The following is a 22,488-nucleotide window of genomic DNA, read 5'->3' as shown; positions in this document are numbered from 1 at the left end:
AGTTGCCCACAGTACAGTTCATATTTGTAATTAAACGAGGGTTTCTCCGATGCTTTAGTTACTGTATGGAAGCACAAGCTGCGTAAATATTCCACGCAATATTTTCTACTATAGAAAAAAAAACTCTTAGGATGTTAAATAAATGCTGTCACATTTCATAGAGAGAATTATTGGGCAGGGTTTAATAATTAACTGGTCCTTTGTGCCTAAAATATTTGCAGTGCTTAATGAGATTTGCGGTAATGGAAGGCTTCGTATCTCAATTGACAAGTTCTTTACATAAACTTTTTCTGGAGTCGAGAAGCAGGACAGAGACATCAGTATACATACGCTGCGACTCCGTATCTTCATGGCAAAAGCTCACAGGCCCCTGCTGTGGTTGGTAATGTTGATGAATCCTGATTGTAGTATCGTATTAAAACAAGCACTCTGCATGAACTGTTCTTGAAGTTAATTAGAACAAATAGTACTACCAATTTTTATTGAAAAAAACACAAAACACGCAGCACCGTCACAGCGAAAGCTGGAGGAGTGGCCTTTCTAGAGCCCGCTCTAAACTCTTTTGGAACGACTACTTCAAGGTACCTACTAAACCATAAATCATCATAATTTTGCGGAGGTACCCACTATATGTGCCCTTTGTTAATGATGTGGCTGACGACGAAGAATTATGGCTGAGCCTTTTGTCAACCACCTACTCATTGCACACTTCGCATTGTGTGATGCCTGGTTGTTATTTCACTCTTCTACAACGCTATATCACATCTGCTAACGTGATTCCTTGCCCTACATGACGCCTGTGTGGGCTCATTCTGTGAAGGAGTTTCATGGTGGTCGTCCGACCAGCTTAGGATTTGCAGCAATATTTGGAGCACAAAAAAGGCTGTTTCAAAACAGAAGGAACAGTGTTTTAGCACTGGCTTGGAGATGAAAAATTGCGTGTTGGAGCAGGAAACTGTACGCACTAACATTGAACGCCGACCATGCATCGCAACCCCGCAGACGCTGTCGGAATGCTTCACTGCAATATACACACCTGGGCATTTAGACTTAGCATTACAATTGGCATACCAAAGAATTTCGTGCAGTGCAAATGATATGCACATTTTTTAAAATTAAATGGAAAGGCAATTTGACCGTATCTATCTATCTGTCTGTTTGTGCGTCCGTCCGTCTGTGCCCACCCCCTTCACTATATGGTGAAGTGGGTGGGCACACTACATGGACTTCACTATATGGTAAACACCATTCTCATTTTACGACCTGAATATTGTGACTTCCTGGTCACATATGTCATGAAATCCTTTCCATTAGTCACGTGCAGCACATACTGCGATCCATGGTGTGCCGGGTATGCGCCACAGGCGATTCGCAGTTTATGTGAACCCAGACTTTGGAAATATTAAACCAACAGTGTGAAGGAGCCCATGTCACAGAAAAAACGGTGCCGGGGTCGCTGGTGATCTCAATGGGTTACGTGCCCGAATGGAAGAATAAAAATTTGGGGGACTGTTGAGCTTCGCCTTCAAGAGTAGAACTCGATAGCGTTGTCGGGCCCCGCTCGCATCACCTTCTCAATCGCTAGCCTGGCTTCACTTCTTGGTGGACAACTCAGCCGTGCCACAAGGAAACGAATGCTTGAGTGCGTAACACAGGCCCCTTCAAACTATCCTAGAATGCAAGTACAGCTGTGCGTTGCCCGCTACGCCATAATTCTTCCTTTTAAAAAGTCGCAAAGTACCCACTATGTGTCCATAAGGAAACATGTGCACCTGCACATCTGCCCACTTTGTTGATGCTGTTGCTAATGATGATGCGTGAGCTCATTGTCATGATAAGGTCTTTAAACCAGCCACTCATTGCACGAATCGTATGGTTTGACGCCTGGTGAAAATCTATGCTACTGCCACACAATATTACATGTGTTAATAACACTGCTTGCATTACTAAACATTCATATAGTGTTTTTCCCCGAAGGAATTTTGAGCACGGGCATGGCTCTGTGGTAGAACACCTGCTTGCCACAAAAAAGGCCTGGATTCCCACTCGAGCCAAAGATTTTTTAATTATTTATTTATTTATTTGTATCTATTTCGACTTGTCGCTCACAACCGATGGCACCGACGTAGACACAGGAATTTCTGTGAAACAACAGAGCTCTGTGGCATGGGTGGGTGTCGTCAGTAAGCTGACCTTGCAAATAGCAACTCGACTGAAAACACATTATTGTACACTTACCAGTTTCTGCCCGCTGCTTGTGTGGTAGTAGACGTCTGCCAGTTTACGGCCACTTTCCGGCGTACCAAGGTTGACAGCCCGCATTACAACTTCCCTCAGAAAGCCTGTTGCAAGACAATAAAGTAAAACAAAAAGGCTAGTCTTTAGCAGACTGCAAGCAAAGCAACCACTTGGTACTTTTCTATGGCACAGACCTTAAAGAAGCAATGGAACATATTTCCCAACTTTCCGAAACACATTTTTGGGAAGTAACGATAAGTGAGCATGAATAGTGCAGAATGTTTACAATATAATTTCTTTCCATGCCGAGGTAAGCTCACAATGTCAGACAAGGAGCTATCAACAATTTCATTATAATGTGACAGTGCATAACGTTCTCCTGCCATGCATCAATCAGTTGTCATCTAAGAATGTAAGCGAAACAGAACATAGATTTTGTAAAACATTTTCTTGGGCAAGGAGGTTCACGACTTGAGAAGGAAAAAAACAATCGCGCAAAAGAGATGTGAACCCGGGACACGCACTAACTTCCGATTCTGGTTTAGTGAGAAAATAAAAAATTTATATACGTCACGAGACAAACACCACGTACAACCTTAATGATTAAGTAACGAAAAAAGTCACCAAGACCTCAAACACAAACACATCACAACCACACTCCTTTGCAAAACTGTGGGCATTCATGTGGCGATGGCGTAGTTGTGTCTATATGCTTATTTTTGGCAGCAAATAAATCAGATGGTAGTTCGTGCCTATCCCCTCTACAGTCTTCTTTGTCCTCGTCTGCATTGTGCCTAGATGTTTGCATAAGCAGGAAAAGTAATCTAGAGAGCAAAGAATGCCATGTTTCTTGCAAGACACTTGTGAGCTTTGCAGAGAATGCACATGCACTGATAGGCTGACGAAAACTGCATCAGCAACAAAAGCAAAAGAATTGTGCAGCTGCTGCTGCAAAAAAAAAAAAAAAAAAAAAAGAAATGAAATGCAGTTTGCAAGGGTTGACGCTCAGGCAAGTTGGTGTGGATTCATTTCAAAATGTTTAACAGCGCATAGAACGATTAGGAAGGGATGAGACAACAGAGGTAAAGAGCGCTGACTTCCAACTAGTCTTTATTACGATAAGAAGTGCATACATACATGGCAAGGGGGAGGGCGCTAGACAAGAAAAGAAAATAAAGGATGTACAGGTGCTGCCATCCTTGCCTCATCGTCTCCAATACAGCACGTATATCACCACGTGTGCCCTAAAACCCAGCCAGGTAATCAATTTCTTGATTTAGAAGCGCAATGGAGGGAGCACTAACGCACTTATCTCCTAGCTTATGTATCAAATCAGCTTCAATAACTTCGCGAGTTAGCTGACAGCTAACTCGCGAAGTTATTGAAGCTGATTTGATACATAAGCTAGGAGATAAGTGCGTTAGTGCTCCCTCCATTGCTGTGCCCTATGCCTCGCCATCACTTTGCTCTGATTGAAGCAGGGCGTACACCCGCAGTCACGGCAGTGAGTGCCAATGTGACCCTGTACCGTACTGAAGACGTTATTGTGGTGTTCGCGCAAGCGGTCATTTAGGCATCGTCTCCTGCGCAGTGGGGGTTGTTTATTCAATCCCACTAACGTGTGGGACAAGCTATATTGGTCAAACGGTAGTGATGCAAAACTATCGATGGTTCTATCAATACTATAGATAGCTGAGTCACTATCGAACTATCGATGGTGAAAAATACTATCGATAGCGCTATCGATAGTAAAGAATTCGATGGTACTATCCATAGTGTAAAATCAACAGCGTGGACTCATTGCAGAATAAACTTGGTTCCCCGCTTGCATGGTACACAGTGGAGCCGGAGGAGCAGGCTGAAGGGGAAGAAAGTTGACATGATTGTGTTCTTCACCAGAGTGCTTTGCTGAAACGTGATCATAAAGGCAAACTGTTCAGCTGTAGCGGAAAGGAAGTCTTTACATGTGGTGGGACTGCACAGCTTCAAATTGATATTGAATTTTATGATTTCAAAATGAAAAAATATCAAGAAGTTATATATTCCGCCATTTTCCCCTGCGGAAATAATTAATTTCTCTGCCAAAAATTGCTCATAAATTAAGCGAAGCTGGTAGTAGGCTATCGCAAATATTTTGGCAATATGGCCGGCCAGCAACCCCATCTTTATTCACACCACTATCGATAGTATTGTCATGTGGTGGTGACGGTTAAGAATGCTGCAGCAAGACTGGGAAATACGGAGCTTTTTATTTGGACTAACTTGTGCCCAGAAAATCAAAACTCAAAATACAAGCGATACATGCTGCACACTGATAGTGACGGGAGCAGTCGTCAGCAGTAATCTGTGGTGCGATCTTGTACGCATTCCAAATAAACACGGAGGCGTGGCATTAGATTCAGCCGCATGCGAATGGCCCATCTGAACTGCGACAGACGTCACGACCCTGCATTGACCAATCGCGTGCGGTCACGTGCGGCTGAATGTAATGCCATGCCTCCGTGCTTATTTTGGAATGCGTACAAGATCGCACCACTGATCATCGGTGGAACACGTCGTCCTTTATACATCAGTCATCAAACACCTTCCAGCGTTATCGCTGGTGCTCACGCAAGCTCTCGAATAAACTTGTCTATTCGAGTCCGGGGCGTAATCTTAGCAGAATGACCTCAAACAATTGTGCAGCCTCTTAAAAATTACGGCGCAGTCTGCGTCAAATGTTGCTAACATTCTTTGTGGCTGAAAGCCGAATACGTCAAAGCAAAGCAATAAACACGCGTGGCAGTAAAATCGCTATAGTAATATAGCGATACTACCAATTGCGTCATCGATAATTTGTCGACAGTAGCACTATCGATAGTTTGTTTACACTATCGATAGTTTCAAAAAACTATCAATACTATCGATAGTCAATTTACCGATAGTTCTGCATCACTGTCAAATGGGCACATGCCTAAATGACCGCTTGCACGAACACCACAATAACGTCTGCAATACGGTGCAGGGTCACATCGGCACTCACTGCCGTGACTGTGGGTGTACACCCTGCTTCAATCAGCGCAAAGTGATGGCGAGGTATAGGGCACAGCTAACTCGTGAAGTTATTGAAGCTGCCCAATAAAATTTGTTGCGGGGCTAGTTGGTGCATAGTTAAGTATAAGACGGTGGCGCAAAAAGGGACAAGGACGAAACAGGAAGAAGAGACGTATACAAGTGCGCTTGTATACGTCTCTTCTTCCTGTTTCGTCCTTGTCCCTTTTTGCGCCACCGTCTTATACTTATTATTGAAGCTGGTTTGATACATAAGCTAGGAGATAAGTGCGTTAGTGCTCGCTCCACTGCACTTCTAAATCAAGAAATTGATTACCTGGCTGGGTTTTAGGGCACACATGGTGATATACGTGCTGTATTGGAGACGATGAGGCAACGATGGCAGCACCTGTACATCCTTTATTTTATTTTCTTGTCTAGCGCCCTCCCCCTTGCCATGTATGTATGCACTTCTTATCGAAATAAAGACTAGTTGTAAGTCAGCGCTCTGTACCTCTGTTGTCCCTTCCTAATTGTTCCATGCGCTGTTAAACATTTTGAAAAGAAATGAAACATGAAATAAAAACAAATGCAGCAGGATTAGGAGAGAACATGACAAAAGAAACAAGGGCAACAAGAGCCATATGATGCTTGTTGGTGCAACAACCAGGTCTGCCCAAAGGGCACTATGATTGTGATGTAAGAATGGCAGACTGGGCTTGTTGGTTTAACATATTTGAAGTTTAAGGCGCGAATAAGACACGGACAAAGATAAGGAACACACACACGGAGCTCCGTGTGTGTGTTAAACTTCAAATATGATTGTGAGTGTCATGTCATCTGTGTGCAATGAATTCGAATGATAGGATGTAACATGGCTGTAAAGGAATAAATTCATTCACAACATGAAAGCATAAAGGATATTCAGTACTGTTAAAGCTGCATATATCAAACTCACAAAAAAACAGGGGGCTCGATATATCGTATAATTCAATACAAAACTTTTAAAGGGCTACTAACACCATTTTTCGAAGGTTAGCTTACTCTGTAATACAAATCTCCTTGTATACAGAGATGGCTCTGAGCAAGTGTGAAGCTCAGCAAATGCTGATAAGATATTTCCTTTTGATATTAAAGTCAGTTTTCCCATGGCGCACCTTTTTCAACGCGCTGTAGATTAGCAGCGATGTGGAGATTGTCTTCATTGGTGACAATTGGCCACATGGTGTCGAGCGTCGTTGCAGGGCTCCTTCCGTAAACTGGCTTGAACAGTGTCACGTGCGTTGTTTCTTCCACTGCTGTGTTGTAAGCGAAGGTGATGTACAGAAGGATGGCATCCCAAGTCTTGTGTTCGGTGCTGATGAACATTGCCAGCATGTCAGCCACGGTTTCATTCAGATGCTCGGTGAGGCCATTCGTCTGCAGGTGGTAGGCGGTTGTCCTTCGGTGACTTGAAAAGGCTGTATTGCAAAATCACTTGTGTTAGGTCTGCCTTACCCAGTTGGTGACAAGGACTTCTTGGGCACCACGAAGCAGTAGGATGTTCTCGACAAAGAACTTCACAACTTTGGCAGCACTACCCTCAGGCAGGTTTTGGCTTAGAGGGTGAGGTAGTCCGTAGCTATAATGGTCGGTGACATCAAAAGTGGTCCCGCAAGTCCGTCTCGATCTGTTGCAAAGGCCAACAGGGTGGTTCAATCAGCCGAAGAAGAATCATTGGCCTCACCGACAGTGTCTTGTGTCACTGGCAATTTTATTTATTTATTTTATTATTTACAAATACTGCTGTCACAAACTCGAGACATAGCAGGAGTGGGTACATATTTCAGTACAAACAATAAAAGAACAAATGCTAAGTTTGTCCAAACAGATTAAATGTGATATACCAGCACATCCTCACATAACGGCTTGGTCAGCAGTACTTTTCTTGTATCTTTGCGAGCGTGTAGGAAAACCGAAGGTGTCAAGCCATTGGGTCGTCTTGCAGGGCCTGCAGAACTTCTGGTTGCAGGGCCGAGGGTACGATGAGAAGGTAGTTGGCTGGGACTGGCCAGAAGTATTTTAGATGAACGTCATTTCAGAAGTGAAATGACGATAATCCTCGCCTGACTATTTTAGAAACAACGGTGTTCTTGCCTTCCAATTATTCTGCCAGGCTTCTCAGGTCAGCATCACTTTGATGTTGTTTGGTGAAGTTGTTGGCAGTCATGGCCCCCATGAAACTACCTTGTTTGAAATCATTATTCGCAGAATCATGGCAGGCAGCAGAAGATCTAACTAATCGACTGGCTCCAGGTTGGGCCAGTGTATGGTCAACACTTATGTGACAGGAAATGTCCTGGTGATGGCGAATGTGATGTGTGTCGAGCTCTCTATTCAGTATCAGCCAGGCAGTCGGCGATGTCACGTGACCACTCGCTGCGCTGTGGACGCACAGTGTTAATGATGAAATCAAATAATCCTGTGGCGACGCACTGCGCACAAAGCGGCGCAGCCTCCACCTCGTCACTAGCTAGCTCGGCGTGACATGGCTGCCTGCTACACCACGCCTCCGATAAGGGACAGCGCCACCGCAGCGTCACCGGAGGCTTACAACACCGACGATGGCTATAAAACCAAGCTGCCAAGCTCAGAAGATATAATTCCTTCGCTACCCGACTGAGCGCAGCGTTGGTATGCTCGCCCCGCTGCTGCTACTATGCTAATAAACAGTCGTTATGTTTTATGTTGGAATGCGTCCTTCTATCGACACGGCATCCCACATCTGGTGACCCGGAAACTGAACAAACCGCACTGCCATAGCTGACCCAGAAGCCCTCACCGCTCTGCACCAGAAAGTGCAGCAACTTCAACAGGAGCTGCAGACCCAGAAACAGCAGCATTCTCGCAACGCCTCCACAACCGAGGCCGTGCCTGCCGGCTCCGCTGAGGACATCAGAGCTCCCACAGAAGGTATCCCACACGCTGCCTCATGCAACACCTGGCGTGTCGCTGTCAAGCTCCCGCCGTTTTGGGCGGACTTACCTGAGGTCTGGTTCGCGCAGGTCGAGGCCCAGTTCTCCCTGGTGCGCATCACACAAGACCGGACCCACTACGATGACGTCGTCGCCCACCTGGACGCACGTTATGCCAGCGAGGTCCGGGATATCCTCGCCAACCCACCAACATCCAACCTCTATGAACACCTCAAGACTGAACTTATACGCTGCCTGCCGCTCTCAGAAGAACAGAAGGTACGACAACTTCAATCCGCAGAGCTTGCTGATCGCAAACCTTCGCAGCTCCTGCGCCACATGCATGCCCTCGCGGGCAACATGCAAGTCCAGGATTCCTTCCTGCAAGCGCTTTGGCTCCAACGACTCCCATCACACGTCCCGGCAATTCTGCAGGCTCAGGTTAGGCTACCTCTCGATGAACTTGCGGAGATTGCTGATTGCGTCATCGAGGTCTCTTTGCCGCAGTTGTCGCCCATCATCGAGGCTGTCGCCGCACCGCTGAACACCACAGAGCTTGCGTGCTGTATCGACGACATCGATCGACAGCTCACCTCCATTCAACAACACCTGGATGAACGTCTTCTCATGCACCAGCGCCGCCACTCGCAAAGCCATGACCGTAACACCACTTCCGTCGCGGCAACCCAACAACAACGGCCCGTGTTACTACCACTGACGCTTCGGGGACAGAGCCCGGCAACATTGACCATCGTGTTCCGCTGGGCATTCGGAAAACGCCAAGGGCAGCTCGTAGAGACGGCCGCAAGCTGCCAACCCGGAGGCTGTCGCATCTTCGTCACCAACCAAATCACGAAGCAGTGGTTCCTTGTCGATAGTGGTTCTGACATTTGCTGCTACCCGCGATCCCATCTTCAAGGTCCTCGTCCGCCTACGTCTTTCGAGCTCAGGGCAGCAAACCGCTCCATAATCAAGACGTACGGCTCGCTCCGCCTGCACATCCAGCTCAGAAACTTACGCTGTGACTGTTCACTAGAACTTTGTCATTGCCGACGTCACCAAGCCAATCATCGGCTCAGACTTTCTGGCCTACTACAACCTCCTTCCGGACTGCCGCAACGACCTTCTCATCGACAGAACAACGGGACATTCCACACCAGGCAACGAACGACTGCCCAACAGCCAAGCATCAAGGTACTCAGTGTTGACAATCATTCGCAGTACTACACCCCCCTCGCCGAATTTCCCAGATTGATGCGCCCCAGCGGACTGCCACGCAAAGTGCAGCACACGATCGTGCACTACATCCGGACCACTTCAGGCCCCCCGGTTTTCTGCTATGCCCCGGACCGCATGCGCATAGCCAAAGCAGAGTTCGAGGCCATGCTGTGCGAAGGAATCGCCCGCCGCTCTGACGGTCCATGCGCCTCGCCACTTCACCTTGTTCCAAAGAAGACCGAAGGCTGGAGGCCCTGTGGGGACTACCGTGCCCTCAACGCACGCACTATCCCGGACTGGTACCCCGTCCACCACATAGAGGACTTCGCCCATCGCATTCATGGCTGCTATGTGTTCTCCGGGCTAGACTTGGTGAAGGCCTACACACAGATACCCGTCAATCCTGATGACGTCCCGTAGACGGCAATCATCACTCCCTTTGGCTTGTTCGAGTTTCCTTTCATGAGCTTCGGCCTGAGGAATGCTGGACAAACCTTTCAGTGCTTCATCGACGAAGTCGTCCGCGGCCTCGACTTCTGCTTCGTTTACCTTGACGACATACTGGTATTTTCCCGCGATGCCGAAGAGCACCACAGGCACCTTCGTCTGCTGTTCCAACGTCTCGATGAGCACGGTCTACTCGTCAATATCCAAAAAAGCAAACTAGGCGCTTCTGTCGTCCGCTTCCTCGGCCACAAAGTTTCATCTGAGGAAACTCGGCCCTTGCCCCAACGCATCTCGGACTTGCAAAATTACCCTCAACTCATCACCACTAAAGACCTTCGCCGTTTCCTTGGCATGCTGAACTTCTACAGGCGTTTCTTGCCACACACAGCCGACTACCAGGCTCCCGTCCACGATGCTTTGGCTGGCCTACGAGGAAACCCACCCGTCACATGGACACCGACGTTAGTGAAAACTTTCAAAGATTGCAAAGCCGCCCTCTGCACCCCCACGCTTCTCACCCATCCCGTGCCAGACGCTCCCTTGGGACTCCTCATGGACGCATCTAGCTTCGCCATCGGCGTCGCCCTCATGCAACGCATAAACAACACCTGGCATCCCTTGGCGTTCTTCTCCAAGAAACTCGAAGCTTGGAAAACGACCCCTTCAACCGCCAGTTCCACTGACGAAACCACGACCACCGCCCCGACAAGTTTGCCAGCCTACTACAGAGAACTTCTGACGATATATGAAGCAGTGCAACACTTTCACCATATTCTCGATGCACAGAACTGCACCATCTATACCAACCACAAGCCTCTTACCTATGCCTTCTCTCAACGTCGCAACAAACTCCCGCCTGTACAGCAGAACCACCTCTCGTTCATTGCACAGTTCACCACCAACATCCACATGTCAGCGGGAAAGATAAGCTTTCACGTACGGCGGGTCGGCGGGTCGCCGATACGCTTTCACGTGTAGCAGCCTTCAGCTCTGCGCAGATAACAAAGGACGTCTTCGCCGAGGGTCACACTACGGACGCTGAACTGCAGGAACTTCTCAAGGGCAGGTCCTCACTACAGCTGCAACAAGTCCCCATTCCAGGGTCGACAACCACAATCTGTTGCGACACGTTGACAGGACGAAGTAGGCCCCATATGCCCCTGTCCCATCGCCGTGGACTTTTCAACCAGCTCCACAACCTCAGCCATCCAGGCATACGCGCCTCAACACGCCTCGTGGCCGACCGCTACGTCTGGCCCTCCATGCAGCGGGATTGTCGCACCTGGGTGCGCTCCTGCATTCAATGCCAACACGCTAAAGTCACCAGGCACAACACGTCACCACTCGGAACATTCCCTCAGCCCTCCGGTCGGTTTGAGCATGTCCACCTCGACATCATAGGACCCTTTCCGCCGGCTGGACCCTATCGCTACTGCCTCACCGCCATCGATCGGTACACTCGATGGCCCGAGGCATGGCCGCTCGAGGGAATCACCGTGGAAGACGTCGCCTCGGCCTTCTTCACCGGCTGGACTGCTCATTTCGGCGACCCCCGCAGCGTAACCACTGACCAAGGACGACAGTTCGAGTTGCACCTTTTCAGGCTCCTTGGGCTGCCGATCGGTTTCGAACGCTTGAAGACCACCAATTACCACCCCTGCGCCAACGGAATGATCGAGCGTTTCCACCGACAGTTCAAAGCAGCCATTATGTGCCACCCGAACTCAACCTGGCTCGAGGCCATCCTAGCCGTCAGCCTCGGTCTTCGCACCACCTTCAAGCCAGACCTCCACGCTACACCAGGAGAGCTCGTCTACGGGGAACCACTCCGTCTCCCAGGTGAATTCCTTGCTGCACTGCCATCGAGCACTACGACGTCAGATCTCACCGACTTCGTCGCCCGGCTCCGACGCACCATCGCCGCCTTACGCCCGTCACCTGCAGACCACCACTGCAAGCCTACACCTTTCGTGTTCAACGAGCTAGCATCGTGAACGCACGCTTCCCTCCGTGACTACACCGTCCGCAGGTCTTTCCAGCCACCCTACAGCGGACCCTACCTGGTCGTCCATCGTGACAACAAGAACTTCACTCAGCGCCTGAACGGGAACGACGTCCGCGTCCGCGTATCGATTGACCGGCTCAAGCCCGCATACATCACATCGAACGAACCAGGCAGCGCCACTCCATCCACATGCATATATCCACAGCCGCCGACGTCGCAGCCCGCTCCGGTCACGACACGCTCTGGACATCTGGTACGGCTCCCAGAATTCTACAGACCCTGAGGGCTCTGCACTCCGCGGGGGGGTGATGTGGCGACACACTGCGCACAAAGCGACACAGCCTCCGCCTGATTACTAGTTAGCCCGGCGTGACATGGTTACCTGCTACACCACGCCTCCGATAAGGGACAGTGCCACCGCAGAGTCACCGGGGGCTTATGTCACCGACGGTGGCTATAAAACCAAGCTGCCAAGCTTGGAATTTATCATTCCTTCGCTACCCAACTGAGTGCAGCGTCAGTATGCTCGCCCCGCTGCTGCTACTATGCTAATAAACAGTCGTTATGTTTTACAGCGAAAGCTGTTATGAGATCTTTTCACCGGCCGTTTTTCGCGCCGTAGTTGTCCGCCGCCGCCGCCGCCGCCGCCGGTGTCCGTAACCAGTATCGCTCGAAATAAGAAAAAAAAAAAAACGAAATAAGAAAAAAATGCCAGGAAGGAACGAGGTTCGAACCTGGGCCCTCTGCGTGGGAGCCCAGTATTCAACCTCTGAGCCATTCCGATGCTTGGAACTGCTATGCAAAAAGGTCCTATACAGACTTCATGTCGGGAAGGAACCACATTAGCATATGCAATATAGCGTGGTAGAGAGTAAAATAAGCACCAAGCGTCGCGCAACGCGTCGCACAACGCGAATTCTGTAACCAGGCGTCACACAATGCTAATTGTGCAATGAGTAGGTTGTTGAATGCTTCCAACCCATTACAAAGGACTCTGCCATAATTCTTCATCGTCGTCAGGCACAGCATCAACAAAGTGCGCATAATGCCTTACATGCGTTTGGCAGGTACCACGGCTCTTCGTAGAATGACGAAAAATGGCCCAGTGCCTGCTGCCCTACTTCTCAAACATTACAATGATTTATAGCGTAGTGGGTTCCTCGCAAGTGCACTTGTAGTGGTTGCCAAGGAAGCCCATAAGCGCATGATCCATATCCTCGGGGTCTCAGAAAAATTACAGTGATTTAGAGCGTAGTGGGTTTCTCGCAAGTGCACTTGTATTGGTTGCCAAGGAAGCCCATTAGTGGATGTTCCATTTCCTCGGGGTCTCAGTAAAATTACAGCGTAGTGGGTTCCTCGCAAGTGCACCTGTATTGGTTGCCAATGAAGCCCATCAGGGCATGATCCATTTCCTCGGGGTCTCAGTAAAATTACAATGATTTAGAGCGCAGTGGGTTCCTCGCAAGTGCATTTGTATTGTTTGCCAAAGGATCCCATAAGCGCATGATGCATATACTTGGGGTCTCAGTAAAGTACTTCACCCCACCCCGTCTCTCTCCCACGGCAACGTATGTTATACAGCATGACGGGAGAGGGAAATAGCAACCGGGCGCCACCCAATGCAAATTACTTAACTGGTGGGCCGTTTAAAGCTTCCAACCCATTACAAAGGGCTGAGCCATAATTCTTCATCATCATCAGTCGTCGCGTCAACAAAGTGCACATAATGCCTTACAGACGTGCGGCTGGTGCCTCGCTTCTCCGCAGAATGACGAATAATGGCTTAGTAGATGCTTCCCAACTTCACAAAAATTGTGATTTATGGCGTACTGGGTATCTTTCTAGTGTACTTGTATTGTAGCCCCAAGAGAGCTGACAACGGGCTCTAGAAACGCCGCTCTTCCAGCTTTCGCTGTGACTGTGCTGCGGTTTCAGCGCAGGCCTGGCGTTTTCTTTTTATGTTGGGATGCGTCCTTCCATTGACACGGCATCCCACAATCCCATCTCGCGGTAATGGCAACAGTGGTAGCTGTGGCTGGCTTCTCCACAGTGGTAGCAGAGCAGGCAGTGCTGAGGGGTGCACCAAATGGTTTTCCCCTGAGCATAGCGCTGGCTCATATGCGGACAGTGTGGCAGTAGTGGTGACGGTGTCGTTTCGTGACAGAAATGCGGCGTTGCAGCGTTTTGACATGAGCATGGAAGGGCAGTGCGACGGTGGACTGCAGCAAGATAGCTCATAGCTTGTGGTTGTGGCTGCACTGGCTCAGGGATAGAATTCAGGTAATTTCTTCCGTGAAGAGTCTAACATTTTCGTTTGGGAGCTGTACATGAGTTTTACGCAGAGCTGTGGCCCTCTCCTAACGGATGATGCTCGTGAATGTGGCCAAGAGTTTGGTTCGAAAAATGTCCCATGTTGTCAGGGTTGACTCTCGGTTCTCAAACCATGTCTTAGTGGCTTCTTCCAAAGTGAAATAGACATGGCATAGCTCATCTTCACTGCTCCAGTCATTGAAAAAGGTGACCCGGTCGTTCCCTTCGAGCCAGCTTTCTGGTTCTTCGGGTAATGATCCACGGAGGCTTGGCAACTCTCAGGGTTGCCGGAGCAGGATCAATGTAGGCGGCACAGGGCCAGTATCGTCACCATGTTCGAGGTCAAGGTCTTCGGTTGCCTGGTGTTTTCTGGAAGGAGCCCAACTATGGCTGTAGTCCTTGCTGCCTGCAGCTAGTTTGACGATGCAGGATGTTTTTAGCATCTTCACGGTTTCAGCTTGGATAACCGCTTCACGGGGGCATCCAGAACATCAATGAAGCAGCACATTTACCAGATGTCATGAGGTTGAGGTGATGAGAATAACAGAGAGCGGAGTTAGTTGGTAAGTATTTGTGCTGGTATTGGGACTATTTGTGCTGGCGTTTGGCTTAAACGTTTGGCACATGGATTAAACAGCTTGGCACTCTGATTATTTCTGTGGCATGCAGATTATTTTAGCTGGCACTTGGATGAAAGTGAATAAGAAAACCTGTAGTTCTTGCACATGCGCAGATGTCCTCCAGGGGACTCTTTGTGCCTATCAAACTTAGCTGGAAGCGCAGCGTCTTTACTGTCAATTCTGTGTCCCTTTCATCGGTGTACTTTTAAATGTGAAGCATTTCTTAGCGAACCAAAGGCACTTTGAGCGTTATTTGTCCATCCGTCCATCCGTCCGTCTATCTACTAGCAGCCTACGTCTGGGTGCTCTCGTGATCGCCTCCTTAACTTCATGTGGACGAAAATTGACATGGGAGGGTAAGAGGATTTGACGAATATGACTGTCTGGTGATGACATGAAAAAAAAAAAAAAAGGCAAAGCTTGAGTTAAGACGTGCAAGGCTTGAAACAGTGAAACTGTATGATTATCTGGTTGACTAATCTGGTTCCTTCTATAGGTTCTAGCTGATGCAGGTTGTCTCTAGGTTGCTTCTAGGTCATTGCTAGGCTTCAACTTCATGATGCTAGGTTGTTTCTACGTTGATTCTCAGTGCAGAGAGGTTTGAGTTAAACCACAGACAGTCAGAGACACAACATGGATGTCCAAACTTCAGAGACAGAAACTCACACTGAAACCAAGCGTTCGTACCTCTCATATAGTCACATACACAACATGGATGCCCAACCAGAGACAAACTCGCACTGAAATCAAGCGTTCGCACCTCTCATAGATCTACGGGCACATCGTGGTTGGCATAGGCCTTCCATCACTTCGGGGGTCTTCTTGCAGCTGCTAGGTGATGCAGGTTGCTTCTAGGTCGTTGCTAGGCTTTAGCTAGGCGATGCTAGGTTGTTTCTACGTTGATTCTCAGCACAGAGAGGTTCGAGCTAAACCACAGACAGTCACAGACACGACACGGATGTCCAAACTGCAGAGACACAACTTCGCACTGTCACCAAGCATTCGCACCTCTCATAGATCTACGAGCACGTCGTCGTTGGTGGCCCTTCCATTGCTTCGGGGCCACCTTTGCTTCGCAGGCATTTGTTGGGCTAACTGTTGCCTACTTCATGTTTAGCAGACCAGTGGTGAGTAGCGGGATTTACCCAATTACAGTGGCACATGCCCGTTCATGATAGTTCTTTGGTTTGCCGAACAAGGAATGATTTACTAAACAGCTTTGCTGTTAAAAGTCACAGTTTTGCCCCAAGGGCAAAGCAATGACTGTGATAGCTGGAAATTGGAATGTCACACAAAGAACGACAAGCAGCTGAACACTTGCAGCGCGCCGCTGAAGCACAAATGACGCCCGAAATGAACGCACAGGCATTCACAGGACAAGCGTGAACTAACCACTCTCACAGTCGTTACGTCTTGCGCAACGCGCTGCAAGTGTCGACAATGTTTGCTTGTTTGTTCCCTCAAACTTATGGATTGACCAAGACTGCGTGTCGACAGTTTGCAGAACTGCTTAACTTCGTTGACTTTTCCAGACCCTTTTCGTATGCGTAATTCTCAGGCGCTAGTTCAGTTTCTCTCAGAGGAGAACCCCGGCTGTTGTAAAGCTTTTAGCATGGATATTGAAGACCTTTATTACTCCTTGCTGCTTGAGGACTTGTTAAAATGTGTTAATGAATGTATTAACGAACAAAGGCACGAGACGGTTTTCACCGATAAATGTCGCGTTTCTACTGGGGCTTTTCTAGAAATTCTTTCAATGTATTTAAAGTCGACATTGGTAGGTTGGAAGGAAGGCGTTTATGTGCAGAAATCAGGGATATGTATTGGTTCTAAGGTTGCTCCGGTTCTTAGTGATTTATACCTTAGCAAGATTGACAAAGTTTTGGTAGGTGCCTTAAATAATTCTGTCATTAAGGTTTTTCGTTATTTGGATGATTACTTGATTTTTTGTAGTGGTGAGGGCCTTAAAAACATGGTAACCTCAGTGAGCGAAGAATTTGAATTAAATGGAGGAGGGCTGAACTTTACTAAAGAATTGCGTCAGAATAAGAAAATACAATTTCTAGACATTTCCTTAACGTTTCAAAAGAACCACGTGTGCTGGCAGTATGCTCCTAGATCTTCAAAACCGCTGTTAAATTTTTCGCCGAAGCACTCGAAGGTTGTAAAGAACGGTATCGCCATGTCTTGCCTTAAGTCTGCCCTCGCGAAGTCGTGTGAGCACTAAATGAGTGATAGTTTTAATGCACAGCTTACGCGTCTTTTAGATGTAGGTTATCCCCGTGATGCAGTGGTCACTGTCGCTGAGCGTTTTAAGAAGTCCATTATGTTAAGTCCGAGCATGGTTGCAGAAAGCGATAGGAAGAAACGCGTCGTAGCTATACCGTACATTCATTGTGTATCTCACAGGCTAAAGTAAGTAGGAAGTAGATATGGCGTTAATGTTGTTTTCACGGTTGCGAATAAGCTAGGTAAGATATGTGCCGCTGTGCAGAGGAAGAATGAGCGAGTGAAAGACAAGAAGCGAACTGATATTTGTTTCGTAAAACACACAAATTCACTGATTGCCGTACAAGTGTGGTGTATAAGGTTCCTTCCAGCTGCGGCCGCCTCTATGTAGGACAGACGGGTCGCTGCATTAACCAGAGATTACAGTAAAACCTCGGTGATACGAATCTCGCGGGGTCACCGAAATTATTCGTATCATCCGAAATTCGTATCACCACAAAACATGAATAATTAGTATGCAACAAAAGAAAGCTGGCATACATCTTCATTTATTTTGTCTCGGGGTGGCGGCAATGTCATGAACAGATTTCAGCGATTGAAAGTAAAGTTTTTGCGCGTCAACGATCATAATTGTACTCGTAAATATAGGCGCATGCGCGCGTGTATAATTATTGAACAAGTAGCCCCTTCCAAATCTTAGTACGCTTTTTTGCATGACACCAAAGCCCTGCGGCGAAAGCGACTAAAGCATAGCTTTACACGCAATAGATGAAGGCCAGAAAATTTTAGAACCGCTGTCCTCAGTACTTCTATTTTCTTATCACGGTGGTGTTCGGGATGTTTTCCGGGAGATTTACGGCCGTTCCCGCACAATCGGGAGGTTTGCTCAAAATTCGGCAGTCTCCCGTGCAAATCGGAGAGTTGGCAGGTGTGCGCTCCCCAAACAATCGTGCATGCTGACGCTGCGAGGCGCAGCTCCTTCGCCAAGACCATGCGCTTCTTCCTTCAGTCTTCGTCCACCTTCCATAGGATGTTTGATTGCGAGGACATGGCTTGCATCGACGTGGCAGGCGTGTGTAAGCAAAGTACAACGACGCTACCTCGAGCACAGCAGCATGCGTCGACGCGATGAAGCAGAAAAAACCGCGGCGCCAACGTTATCTGTAATCTAAACGCGAATGCACACGAAGGCGCATTAAGGCCTCCGAGATTCATGCGCACCATCTCAGAGGCTACGACGTGCCGCTGATGGTCAACTAGCGGCGCGGCGCGCATGCCCGTGCTAGCCCGCGCTTGGGTTGCCGCGCCCGCGCGATTGCACGTCTTCTGCGACATTGTGGGCAGCACCTGTTCGTAACTGCGTGGTAGCGTACATTCGTATCAAACGTTGCGGGCTGAAAATCGGTTCGCAACAACCATACTCCATTACATTGCAGGCTAATGGGCCTTGGCCGGGACCACAGAAATATTCGTATCACCCTGAAATTCGTACCAGCCGTGATCGTATCACCGAGGTTTTACTGTATTAGAACATAAAAGGTCACTAATCAGAGGCTCACCTTCTAATCTATTGTTAGATTGTCGAGAGTGTAAATACACGCCAAAATTCAATGAATGCACAGTTTTGTACCGACATAGGACTGAAGAAACGCGTCTGATGATTGAGGCATGGCATATCGAGAATAGTGGTAGCGCATGCGTGAGCCAACCGTCGATTAACTTGCATAAAGATGAAATCAAATGCCTTAACAGTTATCTTTCACGGAGGCCCCCACGCGTGCCGGATTGATAGGTTCGGCTATTGCATGGGCATGCGCAGATAAGTTTTCGTGCCTTCTTTCTTTTCCGCCATTGTGCATCTATTCAGTTGTTAGTCGGCGTTTGTGGTGTCCTGACTTCTTTTTTGTGTCAGTGTTTGCATACCCTGTCTTTTTAGAATGAATACTTACCAACTAGCTTAGCCCTTTGTTATTCTAAGTTGTGTTCGTCATTGTCAGGAGTGACAAGTTTAATGAAAGAAGAGGAGGAAGAAGTTATGTTAAACAGATGAAGAATGTCAAGGCTGGAGATAGAAGAAAAGGACGACAAGAAAGGAGCACATGGCAAAACTATTCATTTTTATACCCTTTCCTTCAGCAAGTGAATTCATTCTTTAAGCAAGGCACCGTCCAATTCATGGCCTATCCCTCGAAGTGGGTTGCATCAAGTGTCTGAGGCACAACAACAACCATATTGTAGAAGGGATGCGCGCAGAGAGGAACGTAGTGGCTAGGATGCAGCATTCGTGAAGCCGACGGCTGCGGAACATCTCGCTGCGTCTTGACCCAACGTTGCACTCGAGCACTTGCCTCGGCGAGCAGCTGTTCATAGATCTCAGGACTACCACTGGCACTGGTCTGGTGGCTGAGGTGTGGTTCAGCGTCTATGCAACTGAGCTCGGTGACTGAGGGGTCAAAGCTGAGGACAAGCTGAGGACAAAGCTGCGCTCAGAATTCACATTAGGCAGTATCGTAATCGTCGGTGAATTTTTTAACTTGTCATAGCTTAAGCAGTCGCTTCAGTTGTTTACCAACGTATTCTGCATGCACGTACAGGTCCGTTTGAGGGGCATTTTCCACTGAATGTTTGACTTGTCACTGGCTCATGAGCCGAACTTTAAAAGCCTGAAATGAAAAAGAAGCGGGCATAAACCTGTCAAATAGCTTAGTCAAGAGTTCGACGAAAGTTCGTCTGGTCAGGCATTGGATGAGAAGATTCACAGTCACTAATCAAGTCGGGTGAGATGATCTGACGTTTCGGAACCGCATACGGGTTCCTTGTTTACTTGGTCAGTGACCGTGAATCTTCTTTGTCGAACAGCTGCCAGACAGGACGGCCAACAGTGTGTTGTCTATGGACGGGGACCTAAGACAAGCTCTTAAAAATATCCTGGGCCGGCGCCAGCCAGGCTCTGCCCCCCATGAGGCAGTCCGGAGGGGGGGGGGGGGGGGGGGGCAAGTCCCCCCCCCCCCCCCCCCGTGCTCTCCGCCTATGTGTGAAGGGTCAGCTGGAGCTCCTGGTGTCGTACGCAGGAACTTAGCGCTCGTCTCGTATTTATGTTCCTGGCTTGTGTCTACGTATTTTTGCGCTACCTGCTCTAATATGCATTCTTACAAACTCGCCCAGGTTTCCGTTCTCGCAAGGAACTACCCTACAAGCAATGCTAACCGTATTGCAGTGCCCAAGCTTGTGCAGACGCAACCTCGTCAGTGTGTTCGGGCATACAGCAAGACCCGTCTTCAGCATTGTTGGCAATGCAACCATTGGTAAGAAATATTGTCACGGTAATAAAAGGAGAACAAGTAGCAGCACGTCTTCGTCTTTTTCAACCACCAGCGCACACAACTAATGGCTACTCTAGCCGTGCAACAGTGAGATACCCACTGAATGCCCGTGGCATTACTACCCCTCTCCAAAAGCATTCACTCGATGCTTTTGAACATGTGAAGAGAACAGAAAGTCTTCAGTGGAAGTAATACGCACATGGACGATGTCCAGTTGTGCTGCATGACGGGAGGATTGCACGCTGGTCTCTGCAATAACTTGGTAGTTGACATCATTGAGTCATTAAAGAACTCTGTAAGGTCCAAAATAACGGCGCAGGAGTTTCTCCAACCTGTCGCATTAGCGGACGGGACTCCAGATCCATACATCTTCTCCGGGGTGGTAGACAACTTCTCTGTGGCGAAGGTTGTACCTGTGAGCATTGTCATGTTGCTGAGTGCGAGCGCGCAAGCGAGCTAGTTGACGAGCTTCTTCGGCGCGCTTCGGAGCTTCTTCGGCGCAGCATTTTCAGTGGTGGTCGCAAAGGCGTCAGGTAAAAGCAGGACGTCTAACATCACAGTAGCCTCGCGGCTGTGAAGCAAGCGAAAAGGAGTAAAACCTATAGTCTTCTGCACGGCGGTGTTATATGCGAAAGTTATGAAACAAAGGACAATGTCTCAGTTCTTATGGTCCACGTCAACATACATGGAAAGCATGTCGGTGATGGTCTTATTGAGCCACTCTGTTAGGCCATTCCTTTGCGGATGGTAAGCTGTCGTCCGGTGATGAACGGTGCCACTAAGTGTCATCACTTCTTCCAGCAGCTGGGTGGTGAAGGCCATGCCTCCATCTGTAAGAACCACGGCCGGTGCATCATGGCGGAGGACGATAGGATAGATAAAGAAGTCGGCGACATCGCTAGCAGTACCTTGATGAAGTGATTGTGTTTCGCAGTAACGGGTTAAATAATCAGTCGAAACTATTATCTCATGGTTACCTGTTAAAGATTTTGGGAATAGACCTAGCAGGTCCATGCCAACTTGCTGAAATGGTGCTTGGGGTGGTTCCACATTGTAAAAAGCCAGCAGGTTTCATGGGCAGAGTCTTGCGTTGCTGGCAGTCTCGGCAGGTTTTAACGTAGCGCTTGACATTACGGGACAGTTTCGACCAGTAGTACTTGTGGTGGATACGAGCCAGAGTACGCATGAAACCTAAGTGCCCAGACAGGCACTGAGGATCTTTTCTCGCATCGCAGATGGTACTACAGTCGAGCCCGACTATATCGAACCCGTTTATATCAAATTATCCCGTATATCGAACAATTTCTAAACACGGTAAATTTACACTGAGAGTATATAGCAAAAGTTACTGTTACATCGAACGAAAATAGCAACGACAACCGATATACCAAACTCCATATGCCTCAAAAGTGCCCCAGCAAGTTGGCTTTCCCTCGCGGTGGCGGGGAAAACTGCCGGCGCCACCCTAAAAAAAGTGGTTTAGACCCGGTTGTGCACGGGCGAACACCCCCCTGCAAGAAATGATCCTGGCCCGCTCGCAGCACTTACAGCAAATCAGAGGCCGTCGTGCTTTCTCCGAGGCGCGGAGGCGGTAGAAGTGAGCGCCATTTTTTCTTTCTTTATGCTTGTGTGCCTGCTGCTGCCTGTTTTCCTCGAGTCCTCATTCAGCGTGGTCCGTGCTGGTGGTGTTGCCTGTTGGTGCTCTGTGAACTTTATTGGCGCGCTGTCGTCATGGCTTGTGCAAAGAGGCAGAATTTGCCGTTCGCCGCGAAACTCGAAATCATAAATCGAGTCGAGCGCGGTGAAAGGAAGTCCGACGTCGCCGCCGCGTACAAAATTCCAAGGAGCACCTTGAGTAGTATCCTGAAGAACAAGGCAGACATCAGGGCCAAGTCGGACAAAAGGCCAGGTGCCCGTGGCGCCCGATGTGTGCGCACTGCTGTGTACGAAGATGTTGAAGCGGCCGTTTGATATCTTGCTGCGAGATATCGCAGCAAGATATCAAGCCCAAGATATCTTCAATGCGGATGAAACCGCTCTATTTTGGCAAATGTTGCCAAACAAGTGTCGTGGCGACAAGGCTTGCAGCGGCAAGGCAAACAAAGCTCGTGTGT

General features: G+C 48.5%; 1 protein-coding gene across 1 annotated transcript in view; it reads right to left on the bottom strand.

The window, feature by feature from the left end:
- The window catches only part of LOC119374751 (uncharacterized), a 281,996-nt gene that overhangs the window by 201,045 nt on the left and 58,463 nt on the right, over nucleotides 1-22,488 (bottom strand). Inside the window, exon 4 of the mRNA XM_037644939.2 lies at nucleotides 2,239-2,342. Within this exon, the coding sequence (XP_037500867.1) occupies nucleotides 2,239-2,342 (104 nt within the window). The remainder of the gene's footprint in view (nucleotides 1-2,238; nucleotides 2,343-22,488) is intronic.

This window comes from Rhipicephalus sanguineus, chromosome 11, assembly GCF_013339695.2.
Source record: "Rhipicephalus sanguineus isolate Rsan-2018 chromosome 11, BIME_Rsan_1.4, whole genome shotgun sequence".
Classification (NCBI taxonomy): Eukaryota; Metazoa; Arthropoda; class Arachnida; order Ixodida; family Ixodidae; genus Rhipicephalus; species Rhipicephalus sanguineus.
This window is presented reverse-complemented; position numbering and strand designations above follow the sequence as displayed.